Source organism: Rattus rattus, chromosome 8 (assembly GCF_011064425.1).
Source record: "Rattus rattus isolate New Zealand chromosome 8, Rrattus_CSIRO_v1, whole genome shotgun sequence".
Classification (NCBI taxonomy): domain Eukaryota; kingdom Metazoa; phylum Chordata; class Mammalia; order Rodentia; family Muridae; genus Rattus; species Rattus rattus.
This window is the reverse complement of record NC_046161.1, coordinates 112,419,280-112,439,657: the sequence shown is the minus strand read 5'-3', so window position 1 is coordinate 112,439,657 and position 20,378 is coordinate 112,419,280. Positions and strand designations below refer to the sequence as shown.

At 49.0% G+C, this 20,378-nt stretch overlaps 1 protein-coding gene across 1 annotated transcript in view; it reads left to right on the top strand.

The window, feature by feature from the left end:
• The window catches only part of Ulk4 (unc-51 like kinase 4), a 287,817-nt gene that overhangs the window by 19,061 nt on the left and 248,378 nt on the right, over window positions 1-20,378 (top strand). The window contains exons 14-17 of the mRNA XM_032911193.1: window positions 1,998-2,058; window positions 3,794-3,975; window positions 5,650-5,696; window positions 9,929-10,007. Of these exons, the coding sequence (XP_032767084.1) occupies window positions 1,998-2,058; window positions 3,794-3,975; window positions 5,650-5,696; window positions 9,929-10,007 (369 nt within the window). The remainder of the gene's footprint in view (window positions 1-1,997; window positions 2,059-3,793; window positions 3,976-5,649; window positions 5,697-9,928; window positions 10,008-20,378) is intronic.

Here is a 20,378-nt window from a genome sequence, read left to right as displayed (position 1 = left end):
TTGTGGGGGCCAGCGTGGCCCTGGGTCTCAGTGCCTGGTGTACTCTTTGCTTCTGTAAGAGCAGTGTGTTGCTGAAGGTGACCAGGGCTCACTGCGAAGCATTGTCTCTGTCTCCATGTTTGCTGTGATTTCCAGCCCCACACAGTCACCCTCTGCCTCAGCTCTGTTTTATTCTTTTTTTCTAAAAAAAGATTTATTTATTTATTTTATGTATGTGAGTACACTGTCGCTGTCTTCAGACACACCAGAAGAGGGCATCAGACCCCATGACAGATGGTTGTGAGCCACCATGTGGTTGCTGAGAATTGAACTCAGGACCTCTGGAAGAGCAGTCAGTGCTCCTAACCACTGAGCCATCTCTCCAGCCCCTGCCCCACACCATGTTTTATTCTTCCAGCTTTGTTTTTTGAAAATCTTTTTCACATTCATTTGTGGCAATTTCCCCTGCTCTTGTCTGGGAGTGTGCTGATTTCCTAGACAGCCAGCCCTTGCCTTACATGACCATCTCCCTTAAAGGACTGAGTCTTCCCATGAGTCAGAATCTGGCAGAGAGACTGAATTCTGCAAGGCTTCATGGGTAATGTGGTGCTGTCCCAGTGGGCTTTGTAGAGTAGCCTGGGATTCCATTGGCTGTCTCTTCCCTTGTTTCCTTATGTAAGGTTTCTGGGAAACTTTAGTGAACAGAATTTTGTTTTTTAAACTATTTTTATCTAAACAACTGTATGCTATATTTTTAAAACAAGTTTTAGATTCAGGGAAAAGGTTCGTGGTTAGAGAAGGCCTTGCTTGCCTTTGCTCTGCCTGGCCTGAGGTGGGTCACCATAGGCTCAGGTTGGCAGGCCCAGGGCTTAATGACTCCAGTCTCCACAATTCTACCCGTTGACCCTCTGATGCCTTTTGTCTGCTCAAGGCCCACATTACACGTGAGCCCCCTCCATCTGTCTGTCTACTGTAGTAGTCTGTCCCTGTCTGTCATGGCCTGCAACACTTCATAATTAAAACCCTTTACTGAATGATGGTCAGGTATTTTGTGGAGTGACTTTAGTTAAGATTTTTGCAAGGACTTCTCGTGGTTGAAATAGCATGATTTAGAGCATCAGATTCAGGTAAGACTCATTTTGTCATTTCTGTCAAGAATGCTGTCTGTCTGTGAGGGCTAAAGACAGCAACACACAATTCTGCAGACATTAGGCACAGGGGCCATGGTCTAAACTCCTAGACCAGCCATTGGTTTCTCCATCACAGGATTTCTCAGATGAAGTGCAAGTGTGTGATAAAGTATGTGTGTGTTAGTGTCCTCTGGAATGGCTCTTCCCTTCTCAGAGCCAGCCATCAAGGCCTACCCAGCCTTCACTGTGCACACCACATCAAGACCTCAGCCTGCCTTCCACCTGCACTGACCCTGTCCACGCCACGCCATGCCACGCCATGGCCGTCTAACAACTTGCTTCTTTACTACTTTTTAGAAGTTTCTCTGTGAAGTATCTGTCTATAATTTTGTCCTGCCTGTTTCTAATTGTTAAATACTAAAGGTTTTAGTGCTTACGAGATATTTGCCCTGTTTCCCCAATCACATATGACCATCTGACCATAGAGTCACGTGTTTAGTGACTTTGCTCCTCCTTGGCTCAGTGGCTTGCTGAGGTGGGACCTGAGCCCTCTGGGAGGCTCTGCCTGACTGAAGACATTGGTGGGAAAGGATTTTCAAAAGAAACGATCTGTATTACACCTTTTCATGTCACCAGTCGCTGCTGGATTATTCTTGTTCGCTGGTGCTTTGAGATAGGGTCTCGCTCTGTAGCTACGTGAACCTTAGCACTCCTGCCTGTACCTCCCCAGGCTGGGGCCTTGGGGTCTGCCCCACACCCACTGAATCCTTCTGATGACAGTTAGGTGTCAGATTGTTCTTTACCACAGAGGCCTTGCTGATCTGTGTTTGGATACAGGGGCAGCTATTGGGTGTAAAGGGTTTCTCACAAGTGTTTTTCCTACCACAGATAATGAAGCAACCTGCAATCAAGTTTGACCCAAAAATCTTGCACCTCCCGGCATATTCTGGTAAGTCATAGGCTCATGGAACCACTGGCCTTCATGCACGGATGTACGTATGATCCTTCTGTACTTGCAGGAGGAGCATCTGTGAGAGGGATAACTAATGACCTGTTTTCTTGGCAATGTTTTCAGGCCACGTCCTGCACACCAGGAGTCAACTGCTGATGCGTCTCTTTGCCAGCTGTTGGTTTTCGCCTGGGCTGGTGGCCGTCTGTGGGTGGGGAAGCTTCTGGGGTGTTGGGCCCATTTTCTTGCTAAGTGGATGGCGAGTCTCTGTCCTTCCCTGGGAAGGACAGTGAGATGTCTGTCCTGCATGTTGCTGCTGTGAGTGCCATTGGTGAAGATTTGGGATTGTGTTAGAAGGACCAGGACAGGGAGAGAAAGTTGGGTGGCTCATCCCTGTGGGGATGGTTTCTGCTGATCGCTGCCTTTCAGCCCGTGAAAGCCTTTCCTGGAGTGAACCCCAGGGATTTTGATGGACTTCAGGTTGATTTGTTTTTTAAGATTTATTTTATTTATTATATATATTATACTGTAGCCATCTTCAGACACACCAGAAGAGGGCATCAGATCTCATTACAGATGGTTGTGAGCCACCATGTGGTTGCTGGGGATTGAACTCAGGCCCTCTGGAAGAGCAGTCAGTGCTCTTAACTTCTGAGCCATCTCTCCAGCCCGGGTTGATCTCTTTAGGGGGCCAGTTCTCCGCTGTGGCTCTGTGATTGGGACTAAATTCACAATAACAAAACGGACACACAGTTAAGAAGACACCAACTTAAAAGTGTGCAAGTCAAGCTCACACGTGGATTCAAACTAAGACAAAGCCAAGGAGGGATGTTTCTGAGGGACAGGGAGGCAGAGTCACAGTGTGGCCAGCACCAAGAGTCTTCCCGCAAGCGGAGGGAGCAGAACTAGGGAGCATTTATAATCGAGTCTGTCTGTAGACAGATAAGCTGTAACCTCTACATGTAGATGCCATTTCTGGTGTGTGTCTGGTTTGTGTGGGAAGCCGGAGGCTGCAGTCCCAGGTTTGGCCAGCCACCCTCCTGACCTGGATGTGTTTAGCAGTCATTTTACCAGACTTGTTAAAAATGTGTGTAGATGCGTGTGGTTATAACTGCACGCGTGGGTGGGTGGGTGCACATATAAGTGTGAGCACGTTTGCCAGAGGATGGCCCCCAGTGTTATCCTTAGACATACAGTCTACCTCTTCTGAGGAGGGTCCCTTGGTCTCAGCTCACTGACTAGACTAGACTGGCTGGCCAGGGAGCCCCAGGAAGCCTCCTGCCCCCACCTCCCGAGTGCCAGGACTGCAAGTATAACTTTTTATGTAGACTCTGGACATCAAACTCGTGTCCTCATGCTTGCGAGGCAAGCTCTCCCAGCTCTCTGACTTGAAAGACTAGTGTTACGGACAGCATTGCTGTCATTGTTACGGACAGCATTACTGTCACTGTTACGGACAGCATTGCTGTCATTGTTACGGACAGCATTACTGTCATTGTTATGGGCAGCATTGCCATTGTCTTAGCTGTAGTTCACTGACATGGCTAAGTCTCCTTGGACAGAGGAGTGCGTCTCCTCAGGGCGGGGTGGGTGCCTTTCATGCTGATACTGCCATGTCTTGTCCTCATCCTGGCCCTGAGTTCTGTGTTGTTCTGCTTCTCACTGGATGTCTGCTCAGTCCTTCCCGCCTCACGCACACACTCCCTCTGCTCCCTCTGCCTCCTTCTCTCCACAGCGGAGAAGCTGCTGGCCCTCAAGGACCAGGACTGGAGTGACTTCCTGCAGCAGCTGTGCTCCCACGTCGACTCCAGCGAGAAGAGCACAGGGGCCCTGCGGGCCAAGCTGAACCTCCTGTGCTACCTGTGTGTGGTGGCCACCCACAAGGAGGTGGCCACCAGGCTGCTTCACTCCCCGCTGGTAGGTGCTGCAGGGTGGACGAGCATCCCAGGGACCCCACCACTGTGGCAGCCTCTGCATTTCAAAGACACATGAGCAAGGGCTCGGGGCTGAGCGAGGCGAGGCTCAGGAGTAGGGTGGCTCCTCAGCCTGGCAATAAAAACAAGACAAGGACCAAGCCTTTTGGTTTTTGTGGTGGAGTGGGGGACCCCAGGGCCTTACCCAGGCTAGGCCAGCGCTCTACCACTGAACCACATTCCTGACCCTAGTTCTTACTTTGAGCCGCTGCTTTGAACATGTTCTGTAGCTTAGTCAGATCTTGAACATATAATCCTCCTGCCTCAACTTCTCAAGTTGCCAGGATCATAGGCCTGTGCCACCAGGTCCAGTTGGTTACAACTGTAATGTGGCTTCATTGCAAAGAAAAAAGTGATTTTTTTAAAAAATGAAAACTATATTCATAAAAATTCTAGAAAATCATCTTCAATTCTTTCCTTGAATCAGTTGTGTGCATAGTGATTTTGAACTGTGGACAGTTGTTAAGTGTTGACCGGCAGCCATGGTACCTGTCTGTAAGGAGGCGGGACTCTGTGCTGCTGTGAGCTCAGGTGGCCCATGCCAAGGTTTCTGATGTAGTAAAGGACACAGAGCCTCACAGCTACCGCTTTCTGTTCTCCTGAGAGAATTCTTCCTTGGCGTGTCTCACTGGTGCTGCCAGGGTTGGTAGGGTTCCTCAAGCCTCTGGAAGTTGCAGCAGTGACTTTCTATTGAGCCCCTGAAGTCAGCATGAAGAAGGTTCAGTTCACTTTGGTCCTGAGTCGTCATGAAGGTTGCTTGTGGGTGTCTGTCGGGGGTGGGGAGTCAAAAATTAGACAGTATTTAGTAGGAGAAATCGATCATCTTATTAATTTTTTAAAGATTCAGTGTGTGTGTGTGTGTGTGTGTATGTCTGTGTGTGTGTGTCTGTGTGTGTGTGTGTGTGTATGTGTGTGTGTGTATATGTGTGTGTGTGTGTGTGTGTGTGTGTCTGTGTGTGTGTGTGTGTGTGTGTGTGTGTGTGTGTGTGTGTGTGTGTGTGTGTGTGTGTGTATGTCTGTGTGTATGTGTGTGTGTCTCTGTGTGTGTGTGTCTGTGTGTGTGTATGTGTGTGTGTGTATGTCTGTGTGTGTGTATGTGTGTGTATGTGTGTGTGTGTGTGTGCATGTATGTGTATGTGTATGTGTATGTGTGTGTGTGTGTGTGTGTGTGTGTGTGTGTCTGTGTATGTGTGTGTGTGTGTGTGTGTGTGTGTGTGTGTGTATGTCTGTGTGTGTGTGTGTGTGTGTGCGCGCGTGCATGCACACGTGTACAGCAGGTGTTCTTGGAGGCCAGGAGAAGGTGTCAGATGCCCTGGAGCTGAAGTTACAGATGATTGGCGGTTGTAAGCTTCATTGTGGGTGCTGGAGATTGAACCTGGGTCGTCTGCAAAAGCGGCACCCACTTGTAACTGCTAAGCCGTCCCTCCAGTGCCCGCTTCTTGCTTCTTACTTATGTTCATCTTGCTGGCACGCTCACTGGCTGAGGTTATGTCTGTCAGTGGTCACCTTCCTGGTGGGATTCTCATGCCAGTGTGTAAAGTTCCCTGTTAATTCACGTGCTTTGGATGTTGTTCTGAATAAATCTTACATTTTGATGTTTTTCTTTTTTAAATTCTAGTTCCAGTTGCTAATCCAGCATCTGCGAATAGCTCCTAACTGGGATATGTAAGTAACATTCATATTTTAAGGTGCATTCTTTGTGATTTTATAGTTATTGCCAGACACCTCATCACAGTTCCTAAGTCGTCCACAGTGAACCTGAGGTAACTATGAGACATAGTTGAGCATAGAGATGTGAAGTAGCCACTGCCTGTTGTCCCAACATGGAAGACCATCGCTTTTCTGAGTGTCCATTGTGAGATGGACCTGCCTTTGGGGTTTTGTCCCTGTTTCTGTCTCCTCTGTCTTCCTGCTGTGGCAGGAGCTTCCCACACTATTATGGGGACTGTCATGCAGAGAGCTCATGTATGGGGGCTGCTGGTGGAGCTTGGTCACGTGGTGGAACCATTTTCTAGGAGGCGTCTATGTGGGAGGCAGAAGTGTAGGGTTGGGACCCCAGATCAGCCCCGCCAGGCAAATTACATTCACTGAGCCTCAGTGCTCTCATCTGTAGAGTGGGGCTGTGTCCTCACCTACTCAGTAGATCCTTGGCAGATTGTGGGGCCAGGAGACAGTCTGGTGTACCATGGGGAAGGTCACTGTCACCTTGGAGATTTATGATGGAACTCGTAGCTGATGAGGCTGGTATAGGTGTGACAGCAGTTTCTTCTCCATGCTGGTGAGATACGAGGGCAACCACAGAGTTTGTGAAAGGCTTTGGAGGGAAGTTTTCCTTGTATCTTCTTTCTGCAAAGGGAACAGGACTGCAGGATAGCCTGGAAAGCGCTGCTGTTTGTTGGGTGTCATTTCCTGGTCTGCAGCGCCCCCTGCTGACCTGAAAGTGCTTCTGTTCTTTTTTTTTTTTTTTTTTTTTTTTTTTTTGGCCTGTAAGATTTTAACGCTCAGTTTTCACAACCATCTTCCAATTTTATGACTTATAGTAAAATGTATTCGCCTTTAAAATGTGCATTACTTAACTGTCTTTCGTACTCCTTTTCAATCTTATAAAAATTGATCACTGGGGGTTTTTACCGAAGTAATACTCTCTCTACACTGAATTGCACGTCTTAAGAACAAATGAAACCCACGATATTTTGATAACTCGATGTATTTATAAAATGAAAATCTCACCCAAAATACTTTCCACCGGAAAACAAGGGATCTACTCAACATACACATGAACTCTGGTAGACTTCGGTGTAGGCAGGTCATGAGAAGGGAACTTGCCCTTATTCCCCAGAGCCAGTCAGCTTCGAAGCCAACTGTTAAATCATTTTACCTGAGCGTTGTTGTGTTGATGGCTCACGCTTCGGCTCACGCCAGGCTCTGAGCCCTTAGCAAGGTTCTGACTCACGGTTGGAAGTGTGGTCAGAAGCGTCTGGAGCACTGGCCATGGGCACACCTGCCCAGCGGCTGAAGCTCCACACACAGCGACTGCGCTTGTCAGGTGGTCCGCACCCTCCTCGGAGTCACCGAGCCGTGTCTCCTCAGGGAAGAGTTCTGAACAGTGTCAGCAGCTTTGAAGCCGGGTGACTGGGAAAGACCTTAGCAAGCTTGTGCCTCCTCGCTCCTGAAGCCTGTTCCTGACGTTGGGGCCGCTCTGGCAGCACCCATGAAGGGAGTCGCATACACCCATGGCCATGGTGCAGCACCCATGAAGGGAGTCGCACACACCCATGGCCTGGTGCTGTTCCCTAGGCTGGGGCAACAACACACATGGTCTTAGTGTTATTGACAACTCGAGGCCATTTCCCACACTCCTGTCCCTGCCTGCCACATCATTGGGGTACAAGGTGCACACATCACCATGTCTGTCTTTTACATGGGTGCTGGAGCTTGGCTCCAGTGGCTTGGTTGGGCTTCCCTCTGGAGTTGGTGTCTCTCTTTGGTCTTACTTACTTTCCCATTGCTGTGCTAAGGCACCAGGATCAGGCAACATAGAGAAAGAGAGTTTATTTGGGACTTACACCAGCACAGGGTTAGAACCTACTCGCATCATGGCGTCAAGCCAGCAGGCATGTGGCAAGACCGGCTGAGAGCTCACGTCTTCATCTGCAGGTCGGAGGCAGAGAATGCTAACTGGGTCTGGTGTGGGTTTTTTTTTTTTTTTTTTTTTTTTTTTCTTTCCCCCTCTCTGGGTTTAAAATATCCCAGGGGCCCTATAAAAAAATTTGGGGCGAGGGGGGCAACTTTTTCGGGGGTATTTTTTTTTTTTTTTTTTAAAAAGGGGGGGGCCCGGGGTTTTTTTTTTTTTTTTTTTTTTTCGGAGCTGGGGACCGAACCCAGGGCCTTTTGCTTCCTAGGCAAGCACTCTACCACTGAGCCAAATCCCCAACCCCCCTGGTGTGGGTTTTTAAAACCTCAAAACCCACCCCTGTGGCACACTGCCTCCACTAAGGCCATACCTCCCAATCCTTCCCAAACAGTTCCACCAACTAGGGACAAAGTATTCACACATATGAGCCTAAGGGAGCCATTGTCATCCTGACCACCACAGGCCCTCCCCAGCCCTAGTGTAGGAAATCACAGCCTTGGCTCCCTCACATGTCTGTGTCCTCCTCAGTATGGATCACTCGCTGTGGGGTGTCTCAGCCTTCAGGGAAGGCCTCTTCCCAGTGGCTCTCAGGAGGGCAATTTTCCACCCCGCTCTGTCAGCTTCATCTCTCTGGGTCACATGGGGTTTCTGTTCCACTTCCAGCTTGCTTGCTTTCTCTCTCTCTCTTTCTCTCTCTCTCTCTCTCTCTCTCTCTCTCTCTCTCTCTCTCTCTCTCTCTCTCTCTTTCTTTCTTTCTTTCTTTTGGTTTCTAGTTATCTTGCAGGTCAACAAATCTCTCATGTCAGTAGACTCTGGAGGGTCTGTGTTTAGTCAGCTCTCATCAAGGAGAGGGATTTCTTGTGTGTTTCCTTTTGTGGGACTTACCTGATCGTGGTTTAGATTTTTTTCTTATTTGATGTGTAAGACACACAGAAGTAGCCAGGCATGGCAACACTCACCTGCAATCCTCAGGAAGCTGAGGCAGGAGAGTCAGGAGTTCAAGGCCAGCCTGGGAGCCATGTCATGAGATTCCCATCTCAAAGAACCAGAGAGGCTTGAGGCCTGTCAGGCCTGGCTCTGTTTCAGGAGGTAGGACACACATTCCTGGACACACTTCTAAGTCTGACTTGTTTCCTCATATGAATCCCATAAAGGTTTTTCCAAGAACAGTGAGAGTTCAGATCCGAGCTCCTCACCATGTTAGTTTTCAATGAGAAAAAAGTTTTAAAAATTATTTATTATTTCACAATTTCATAGATGTGTAATGCACTTTGGTTACATCCCCTCATTGTCCCCCCCTCCCCCTTTCTCACTCTCCCCCCACTTACTCCAATCCCTCATTTTCCATCCTACTTTTTTGTCTTTTTCCAATGAAAGTTTTATCAATGTGACTTTTCTATATTACTTTCTTCAAATCACTCTGACGCATTGCTTAGTAGTTTTTCAACATCCAATGAGGCTATCAAAGCCACCTCATTAAAACTAGTGTTTATTGAGATTGAAGAACAGAGGCTGGAGAGATGGCTCAGTGGTTACCAAGCACCGGCTGCTCTCTGAGGACTACATCTGTAGCTCCATTCCAGCGAGTCTCCTGCTCTCCCTGAGCATTGCATGCACAGGGTGCACGTGCCTACATGCAGGCAAAACACATAAATATAAAATAAAGGAAAAAAACTAAGCAAAATAAAAAAGCTTTCATAAAACTTGTCATTGTAAGGTTTTCTATTCTCCAAGTTTTTTCCTTTAAAGATTTATTTATTTATTTTATGTATGTAAGTACACTGTCTCTATCTTCAGACACCAGAAGAGGGCATCAGATCCCATTATAGATGGTTGTGAGCCACCATGTGGTTGCTGGGAATTGAACTCAGGACCTCTGGAAGAGCTGTCATTGTTCTTAACCCCTGAGCCATCTCCTCAGCCCTATTCTCCAGGTTTTTAAAAACCACAAACCATCTAAACTCTGACACTGTGATTCATGTTCTGTATGCACGAGAGGGGGAGTTTCATAGTTTTTGTATGTGAGTGTGCATGTGCACACTTCAGTGTACATGTGGAAGTCAGAGAAAAGCCTTCAGGAGTCAGCTCTCTTCTTCCATCATGTGGGTTCCAGGATTGAAATCAAGTTTTCAGACTTGGTGGCAAGCTCCTTTACCCACTGAGCCCTCTTGCCAGCCCCACGTCACCATCTTACAGCTGACTCAGGTCATCATGCGTAGTGGCTGGTAGTGGTGACTGATGCCGGTTTGTTTCTTCTCTCTAGACGGTCCAAGGTTGCTCGGGTGGTCGGCATGCTGGCCTTGCACACAGCAGAACTTCAGGAAAGCGTGCCTGTTATCGAGGTGATTTCTTCATTACTGATGTGTTATGCATGTCCAGAAAGAGTGCTTTTGATTTTATAACGTAGCACACGCAGCTTTCATTGGCCTCCACTTAATTGAGATTTGAGGGAATTGTGCAGTTGTAAGACACGGACCTTGGGACCCTCCTTGGGCTCTAACTGGTAGTTCAGCTTCATGTGGAGTTCGGCCTCTTGTTGGAGGCAGCGGAGGGAGGCACCAGACTGCTCAAAGCATGGCTCATACTTAAATCAGACCCTTCTGGGTTTTCATGCTGAGTTTAATATCTTCCCCTTTGTCCTGGGACAGCAGCTCCCTGACAGGTGAGCCCTGTGCCTGAAGGTTCTCTGTATGCTGCAGACATTTTCCAGAATCATCGTCCTTCTTCCCTGCCTTATTTTGGTGCTGGGAGTCTCACTGAGGGCTCCCACGTGCTAGGCACACACTGGTATTAGAAGGGTTTGCTGGGTGTGGTGGCGCATGTCTTTCATCCCAGCAGAGGCAGACCTGGCCTCCACAGGAGCTCCAGGCCAGCCAAGGCTACATAGTGAGACCCTGACTCAAAGAACTGAAAATGGGGAAAAGAAAGGGGACTCTCGGCTTGTGCAGTGAATGTTACCACCATGTGGCTGCCTCTGTGATGTACAGTCCAGGCAGGCTCATCTCAGTTCCCCTCCGAGATGTCTGCAGGTAGATGTCACAGGAATGACTGGGGGACGATAGGAAGCTTCCTTTGTTCCCATGGGATCTCCTGCTAGGGACTCTCTGTGTTATTGGCTATCAGAAGTTCCCCACTGAAGGAATTCCCTGGGGTCTGTGCAGGGGACATCTTGAGTCACCTGGGACCTGCCTATCATCACCCCTGGTGACAGACTTGCCTCACTCCTGCTCCACACCTGTTGGCTGGTCCTCTCAGTGCTTGTTCTTGCCAGTGCTCAAGAGAAGCTCATGGCCTTCAGTTCCTGGGCCTTACTGTAGCTAGGCTCAGGCCACGCCCCGGAGAGGCCATGCCCCCAGGCTCCTCTGCCTTCAGTTGCAGCTCTGCTTTTCTGTGTTTGTTAGGATGAGATGCAGGGGCCTGGGAAACAGTTTTTCTCACTCCCTGTTTTACAACTTTCCATCATGACTTTATTTTTGTGTGTAGTGTATGTGTTTGTACATGTACATGTTAGGTGCACATGTGTGTGGAAGGGCCAGAGGTTGATGTCATGATTCTTCCACTGTCCCTCCCACCTTGCCTTTGCAGACGGGGTCTCTCACCTGACTGTCTGGACCGGTTGGCCATTAGCTTGGGGATTTATACCTGTGGTGGTTTGAATAGGTTTGGTTCCATAGATTCATGTGTTTGAATGCTTGGCCATAGGGAGTGGCATTATTAGGAGGTGTGGCCTTGTTGGAGGAAGTGCGGCACTGTGTAGGAGGGCTTTGAGGCCTCCTATGCTCAAACTCCACCCAGAGTGGAAGAGAGCCTCCTCCTGGCTGCCTTAGGATCAAAATGTAGACTTCTCCATTCCTCCAGCCCCATGTCTGCCTGGACGCTGCCATGCTTCCTGCCATGATGATAATGGACTGAACATCAGAAACTGCAAGCCAGCCCCAATGAAATGTTTTCCTTTATAAGAGTTGCCTTGGTCATGGTGTCTCTCCACAATAGTGGAAACCCTAACTAAGGTAGTACCCAAGCCTGTCTTTGTACCTCCAGTACACAGAAATGTTTGACTGTGTTTACCTTTTATGTGGGTGCTGTAGATCTGAAGTCAGGACCACACGTTTGTGTAGCAGATAGTTTTCTCACTGAGCCACCTCTCCAGCCCCCATATTTTACAACTTAATAGAGTATTGACAACAGTTGGAAATACCGTATGCAGTTCAAATGTGTTAGAGGTAAGCACTCTCCATGCCTGGTCACTGTGACACAGCTGTCCCCAGTTGTCAGGGACAACCTACACTGGGAAACTTCAGGTGCCAGCCATTAGCTGGTCACCAAACTCAGGCTTCCTGACCTGCCACGTGCCCTGCAGAGCAGCCCTTTCTAGGGAGAGGCAGATTGTGGCTGTCTGAGTATAGTCCTGAACTCGACAGAAGGAGTGTGTATGTAGCTGTAGGGTAGAGACTGTTTTGAAGTAAGCACACTTGGAGCGAACTCAACTTTGTTGAGTAATGGGGGGTTTATCTGTATGTTGAAATAGCTCTAGATATACCTTATTGGTACCGTGGTGTGTGTGTGTACTTTAAAAAAAGACAGGTTCTCTCTGTGTAGCCCTGGCTCACCTGGAGCCCAGGCTGGCCTCGAACTCAGAGATCTGCCTGCCTCGTCCTTCCAAGCACAGGGATTATAGATGTGTGCCGTTATGCCCGGCTCTGTGCACATTTTAAATTTTATTTCTATTACGTACTTTAAAATACTTTTGTTGTAAGCAATTGCCTGTATCAATTTCAGTAGCCACTAGGGGGCAGAAAAACACCGAAGAAAAACCTGGTAAATTTGACAGTCTCTCTTCAACCTGGAGGCCTCTGGCTCTACAGCTTAGCAGGCACAGGAATGGGTCTCGTCTTCTCGCAGTGTCTAGGACTTTCTCCTTAGTATCATCTGGCAGTGGCATCGGCCACAGTTTCCATTTGAAGGTTAATTCCTGGCAGCCTTTCCAGAGGAGGGCAGACTCAGCTGCCTGCGTGATTTGTGGGGATGTTGCCGCAGGGCCTCAGGTTTAGAACTCTTGAGGTCAGGTCTTTGAAACTCATTCTGACCTATCTGGCTTCCTCTTACCTCTTACCAGCAATGGCTGTCAGAACAGCGCTGACCAAGCTTCCACTGTGAGTGTTTGAGCATTCTTCTTTGACTTTTTAATCTAATGTCCTCAGAAGAATACAGCTATTTAACGTGCTGACCAGTCAAGTCCTTGTGGGTCTTGTGTGCAGCAGCTCTCAGGACGAGCCCTGGGTACCATTTAGTCCCAGGGAGGCAGTAGATGCTGAAGGATGCTGAACATGTGACTGTGAGCCTCTAACCCAAAGGCCCAGGTTAGCCCTTTCACTGACGTTTTCTTACACTGGAGAATGACAAGACAGAAAAGTCAAGTGTGAAGGCTGAGGCGGTTCACTAGTCACTAATCACTAATGTCAGTTCTTCATTCCTGTGTCCCACTGCTGCTGCTCCTCTGTGTCCCTGCTGCTCCTTCCCCCTCCTCTCTCTTCTTCTTTTTTTTTTTTTTTTTATTTTTTTTTTATTTTTTTTTTTTTTTTTTAATTTTTTTTTTTTTTTTTTTTTTTTTTTTTTTTTTTTTATTTTTTTTTTTTTTTTTTTTTTTTTTTTTTTTTTTTTTTTTTTCTATTTTTTTTCGGAGCTGGGGACCGAACCCAGGGCCTTGCGCTTGCTAGGCAAGCGCTCTACCACTGAGCCAAATCCCTAACCCCTTCTTTTTTTTAAAAAACTATTTCCTCTTCTTTTCCAGAATTATTTATTTTATGTATATGAGTACTCTGTAACTATCTTCAGACACACCAGAAGAGGGCATCAGATCTCATTACAGATGGTTGTGAGCCACCATGTGGTTGCTGGGAATTGAACTCAGGTCCTCTGGAAGAGCAGTCAGTGCTCTTAACCTCTGAGCCATCTCTCCAGCCCTCCTTGCTGCTACTTCTCTGTCTTCCTGATGCTGCTTCTCCTCTGCCTCCTGGCTGCTCCTTCTCTCTTTCTTTGTTTTCTCTTTCTTTCTTGCTGGGGTATTTTAAAGAAATAATATCAGTTTACTCATAGTTATGATTTTGGTAATTTTATTTTTATTTGTGTGTATTTGTGTACCTGTGTCTGAGTAGAGATGTCGTTAGAGGTCAGAAGGGGGCTTTGGATCTCCTGGGGCTGGCATCGGGGTGGTTGTGAGCCACTTGGTGTGGGTACTGGGAGCCAAACCTGAAGCTTCTGCCAGAGCAGCGGGTGTGTTCAAGGGCGGAGCCATCTCCCAGCCCATGCTTGGGCACCCCCTGCGCTTTGCACAGGTCCCCCTAATTTCCTGCCTCACACTTCTGTGGGGCCTGAGCGGTGTCACACTTTGGGGATACTGCACTTCATACACATGTGAACTTGGTTTCCTCCACAGGTTTTCTGTGTAGCACTTATTATCATATTCTTATTACATTCTGGTTATAATGTACTTCTCTAATTATGGAAGTATAGCCATACAAATCTCCCAACATCTCCCTATAGTAAAACCAAGAAATGACATTTGGAAGTATAGGCTAAATGTGACAAAAAGACTAAACGTGCACAAGAAAGGGAAGGAAATTCTCAAAAGTCACAGTGGACCTGACATGTGGGCCTGAAGGGGCTGGGGCAGGCCAGGCTCAGAGCCTGAGCTGGGTGTGATGGGTACAGCCTGATGTGGCTGATTCAGTGAGCTTGTCCTTGGAGTTTTCTAGTCAACACGCCTGATTATTTTCTGTTGAAAACGTGTACAATTAGTTAATTATACTCCAGTGAATCTGGTAGGGACAGGACATGAAGATATTGAAGACCAGAAAAAGCATGAACTAAACAGACAATAATGTATTTCATTAGTTCTTTGAGAATGTCATACATTCCTAGCTTCCAGCCTCAGCTTTGTCTCCCCTTCTCTCTCAAGTCCCATAACGTCCATTTTGGGCAGTCCATGGACTAATGGGTGTGGGGCCACGCCCTGCAGTGTGGTCAGCCTACCCAGGGGCCACACCCATAAAGAACAGCAACTCTTCCAGTCCCCAAGTCCACCATTTGTCCATAGCTTCTGAGTAGTGGGGTGGGGGCTGGTGAGCCCCTCCCACTCTAAGCCAGAATGCTGACAGGCTTGACCCTGTGCAGACAGGACAAGGTGTGAGTCCCTGAGAGCGGTGTCCTGTCCCATCCCGTTCCATCCAGTTCTGTCCTGTCCAGAACATACTGCTTTCCTTGGCCTTCCCTGACTCTTACAAACTCCCTGTCCTGTCTTTCTCCACTTTGCCACAAGCCTTGGAATTAAGTGCGGTGTCCACTGCGACAGAGAAGCTTCTCTGGTGAAGGCAGGAGCTGCACTAAAGCGAGGCTACAAAGTTAAGTGTTTAGGAGGCCTTTTGAGTCAGTATCCTTTAGCAAACTAATAGTAGTAGGTTCACTCCCAGGGCCTGTGAGCTCTCCACCATGGGTTCTTGTCCAGATGTGCAGAGGGAGGTATGTATTTCCTGTGTGTGTGGATCCGGCTTCAAAGCCAGTAAAAAAGTGGTTGGCTGTCCCCTAACATTCACGCTACCATTGCACCCTCGGGCGTAGCTCCCCATGCCAGCTGTTATTACAGTCCAAGTGTTCACAGCTGGGTGAGGCTGTGACAACCCCATGTTCCCACAGCCCGCACAGTACTTCTCAGTACCATGAGTGCGACATGGCAGGAGGAAGCTTCCCAGTCAGCACCGATTTGATTTCTTCATGTCCTGTGACCTGTGCGTGGTGTCTTCGGCCACAGGCTCTGATGGGCAAGCAAAAGCAGGGGCCATCAGCCTGTCCTGGTGAGCAGATGCTCTATCAGGTGAAAGGGCCCAGTCAGTCTCTTCTGCACTTGTGATATATGTTCATTCCAGTACCAGTGAGACTTCTGACCTCTTTCCACTTCTCTTTGGGTTTTCTGGGAAAAGATAAAGCGAGCGTCGAATCACTACAGTTTTGCAAACGTTCTTAGTCTCTGTGTGTTCTGAGCCCCAGTGATCTTGTCACTGGGGGACTGCCACATCCAGGGTCACTTTTGCATTACATGTCCAACAGGAGGTAATTCTTACAGTGTGCACTTCTTAATTTCTCATGTGGACTGTGAGTTTCACTCTTGGGTTTGTGGCTCTGCCTGACTCTGCTGACCACAGTCGCCCGGGCAGTAGGGCTCCTGGGTTGTGTTCTCAGAGCAGCATCTGAAGGCATGGGAGTCTGAATGCAGGGTCCCCAGAGCCTCACCAGCCATTGCATTTGATGCTCTAGTAGATGGAGAGTGACTCGGAGGTTGAAGGATCTGCCCAGACACTGTAAAAACAGATCTCTGAAGCAGAAAAAAAAATGCAATTTAAAACAAGCCTCTTTTGTAGTCCCACTGTTTGAGGAAGAGTTGAAGTCCAGCCTCTAAGAATATGATGACGAGTGGGTGGTGCAGGCTCCCTTGCTCCCCACATTACAGACTCAGAGCTGCAGTCTTGATGTGAGTGAGGGTCTTTGTCCTGTAATCTTTAGATGATTGTAACATCCAAGAGACCCAGTTTTAATAACATGACAAGGGAAACTGGGCTTCATTGAAAAACATTTCTTGGGTGAGCCGGTGTGTGCCGTTCCCAATGTGTCGCTGGGGTAGGAACGATGGCTCAGCAGGCAGAGATGTTGCTGCCAAAACCGTCAACCCCAGTTTAATCCCCAGGACCCATGTAATGGAAGGAGAGGGCTGGTTCCTGAGAGTTGTCCTCCGGCCTCTGCATGTACACTGTGGCGCGGGCACCCCGATAAATAGTAAATAAATGTATAACCCATACCTCTGTGGAGCTCTCCACATCACTGTGCAGCCTGGAATCTGGGAGAGGAATAGATTTCCCCCTACCCTCTTCAGGCTCTCTGTGTGTGGGTGAGAGGAGGGCAGGAAAGGCAGAAGGTTCAGTGTCTTTCTTGGGTATAGCTGTGAAGAGTCCTGACCACAGGGTCCTGTCCTGGTATAAAGCAGCTAATGATGCTGAGAAAATGGCTTCCTGCTGGGATGGCCTCTGCAAGGTGTGAGGCTCCATGCGTGGTCAGGAAGAGAAGACCAGAGGCCAGTCCTGCAATGTGGACGTGGCACATGGATACATTGTCCTTGGGGACACACACACACACGCACACACGCACACGCACACACACACGCACACGCACACATGCACACACACATGCACGCACACACACACACGCACACGCACATGCACGCACACGCACACACACGCACACACATGCACACACACATGCACACGCACACATGGATGTGTGTATGTGGGTTCACAGGTTGGAGGTCAGAGGAAAGCTTGCTGGGGTTCTCTCTACCACTGCTATCCTGGGGATCGAGTGCAGCTCATCAACCTGGTGGCCACTGCGCCATCTTGCCAGTCTTGAGTAGAAGTAACTGAAGTTAAAATGGAAAAGCTAGTACTTTGGGAAGTTGCAAAAAACCTCAGTTATTCAAAGCAAAGGAACCTGTTCTCAGGTGAAGTGCACAGAGCAAGTGTTCCTAGCAAGAAAGGCTGGATGCAGGCTCTGGTGGACACTACCCTTTCTGTGGGTCTCAGGGACTGATAAGGGAGAAAAGCCAGAAAGCAAACGTTCCTGCAGGGGACCATGTCAGTCAGAGCCTCCTGCTCACGGTGAGGTGGGAATGAGACTCTGCAGCCAAGGTGAATACACAGGGCTGACCTTCCAGGGCAGTGCCCTGAGGGCTGCCCGGGGCGCGTGGAGGCCCATCACCATTACTCATGGTCCATGGTGGTAGCGTTGGGGTGGGAACCCAGAATGAGTAGCATAGAGGAGGTGGCCATCTGGATGACAGGACTGGCCTAAGCTCTACCAGCACGAATGTCTGATCATTCTGTCCCCTCCACCATCATAGGGCCCTGGTGCCATTAGCCTGCTCCCTGCTGGAGCCACAAAGGTTCCGGGAGGCCTCTGTTCTTAGTCCGTTAGACATTCAACAGAGGCAGTTGCCAGGGAGCATGAGCAGAGGCCAGTGCTGCTGAGCACGGACTTGTTTCCCATCTCACAGAGGCAGCCCCAGGCTCCCGACGACCACGTCTGCTGCCCTCTGGTGGCCACTCAGGGGAAGCACTAGAGTCTGTGCCACGTGCTCTCACTGAAGAGCTCCCTCCACACTGCTTCCATTTGATGTCTGTTTAAATATATTCAAACGCAGGATGCTGTAAGCTTCCGACCCACTGGCTCTGCTCTATCCCACAGTCCATTTCTGTCTCATAGAGGTGTTAATCCAAAGTTGCGGGTCTCAGGGTTTCCTCTCCCCACAATCCTTTTGGGCCCCCTTGTGGGAGGTTTGCAGAGATGCAGCCTTCTGATCACCGATGTCTCCCTGTGACCAGTCCTGTTCCTCTGTGGGGCTGTGGAGAGAAGAGGTAGCCATGCAAGCAGTGGCAACAGATACCATGAGAATGTCAGCCACGCACAGGCAGCGAGGTACTCTGCTTGACTTGGTCTTAGGAATACATTATTTTTGAAAAACAAGATTTGTAGTTGGTGCATGGATCAACCCAGTTCCTGTGCCCTCGAGGCAAGGGGCATGCTTGCGGGCTGTGTCCTGGACTCTTACCCCATTCCAGCCATACTGAGGTCACTGTCTCACCCTGCCCCATGTTATGTAATAGTAACGGCCAGCGCATGGCTGCGTTCCGTTTTATCCCAGTGTCAACCATGCCTCTGGCATGCCACATGGAGAAGGGCTGTGGAAGGACGATTGACAAAGCCTGTCTGGGTCCTGGCATTAGAGCTCTCCACAGGCCATATGCAGTGTCTCCGTGGTCAGTAGTCAGTTCTAGTAGCATGGTGTGGGCATCTCGGCACCCAACTGGCAGAGCAGCCTGTATGTGCTGCAGCTGGGGCCGCTGCAGAGTTCTCTCAAACCTGGCAGGTTCACCAGTGATCGGGAGGATGGAGGGTGTCTCCAAAACCCAAAGGGCTGGACCTCCTAATCACTGTAGGCAGTGCATGGTGCAGTAACGTCTCTTACTGTAAACTTTCTGTTCCTTAGTTTTATTTGTGCTGGCCCCCTGTTTGTATGTGGATCACCTGCATGCAGTGCCTGCTTAGGCCAGAAGAGGGCATCACATTCCATGGGACTGGAGTTACAGGTGGCCCGAGCCACCTGATGTGGGTGCTGAGGACCACACCTGGGTCCTCTGCAAGAGCTCCAAGTGTTTGTAACCACTGAGGCAGCTCTCCAGCCAATTCCAAAAGGGTGATTCTTGTGTGCTCCATACTGTGGGTCTCTTGAGGTCACTGCCAATGCCACACACCACGAGAGCCTTTTCAAGGTCTGTCTCTCACTGTCTGCCATGTGACACAGAGTCCAGCTCACCAGGTGCAGCTAGCAGAGTGTCACCAACACAATGGGATGGATTGGTGTCCTGTGTGTGACCAGATGATCCAGGGTCCTCCTGGGTGGACACAGCAGGAGACCTGACAGGGAGGAAACAATGAAGTTCACTGTCAGTGTCTCCCAGTTCACTTCTAGCCTGAAAAGGCTGGGTCCCTCAGAGTCCTTCTGGCTGGTGCCCCCCAGGCCCACTTCTGCAGGGTGGTATGGACCGCTGCACTCAGGAGTAGCCCAGCATTTCCAGCTGTTTCAACTTCCAGGCCAGTGTTTCTCCACTTTTTTGGGTACTCAGAACAACTCTGCCAAGGACGTTCCCAGACTAGCTAGGACAGACAAATGAGCCCCAACACAGTGTCCCCGGAACCTGGGGTCACCGGACAGCTGGCTGCAGTGCACATTATCGGGCCTTAAGACAGGCTGTGGGTTTGTGAATTCCCAGTGACTCCTGTGTGGGTTGAGGGAGGCTCTGGAGATCTGAACCTCTGAGCCCAGGAATCAGATGGCCTCACTGCCCCTTGTCCCTGGCTCAGTCCCTGTCATGGAGGGAGAGGTTCTACGAGTGGATGTGCATTTGACTCCTGTTTGGTTAGATTCTTCGAGGTGCGGGTGGGTAGGCAGGAATGATGACAGACGGCAGACAGATGGACATTTCCCTCACTGCTTCCTTTAACACCAAAGAGCCCTTGTCTCTTAGTGCCCTCTCTTACACGATGGCCCATTTCTTATTCATACAGCCTTGGGGTCCCATCTTGATGTGGATGGTCTGTTTGATAACGCACTAAGGACAAGCCCTGGGGTTTGTCTCTAGTTCCCTTTCAAAAGTCATTTCAAAGTCACCAAGATTCACCACCATCCTCCCAAGTTAAAGCATCCTGTGTGCACCAACCTTCCCGGTTCTATTTTCTCTCTGTCTGTCCTCCCATCCTGGTCTTTGAAGTTTCTTGGTTGTTTTTTCTTTTCTTCCTTCCTTTCTTCTTCTTTTTTTTTTTTTTGCCAGCTCTGTCACGAGTCTATCAGATTTATCTAACCTAAAATGATCTCAGTAAGAGGACGCTTAAGTTATTTTGCTGCCATTCCCTGGAAGTGGGCACAGGGATTTTGACACAGCCTGTTCGTTTACAGGACAAGGTTCACAGTGTTTAGAAGGCATTTTTATTATCTGTTTTGCTGTGTGGTCTCAGATGTGGATTCAGGAGGACCCCGAGATGGACTGCTGGGGGTTTGGAGTTTATTAGTTTATTAGTGCCGGGGACAGATAGACAGGCAGCAGTGTGCTGGC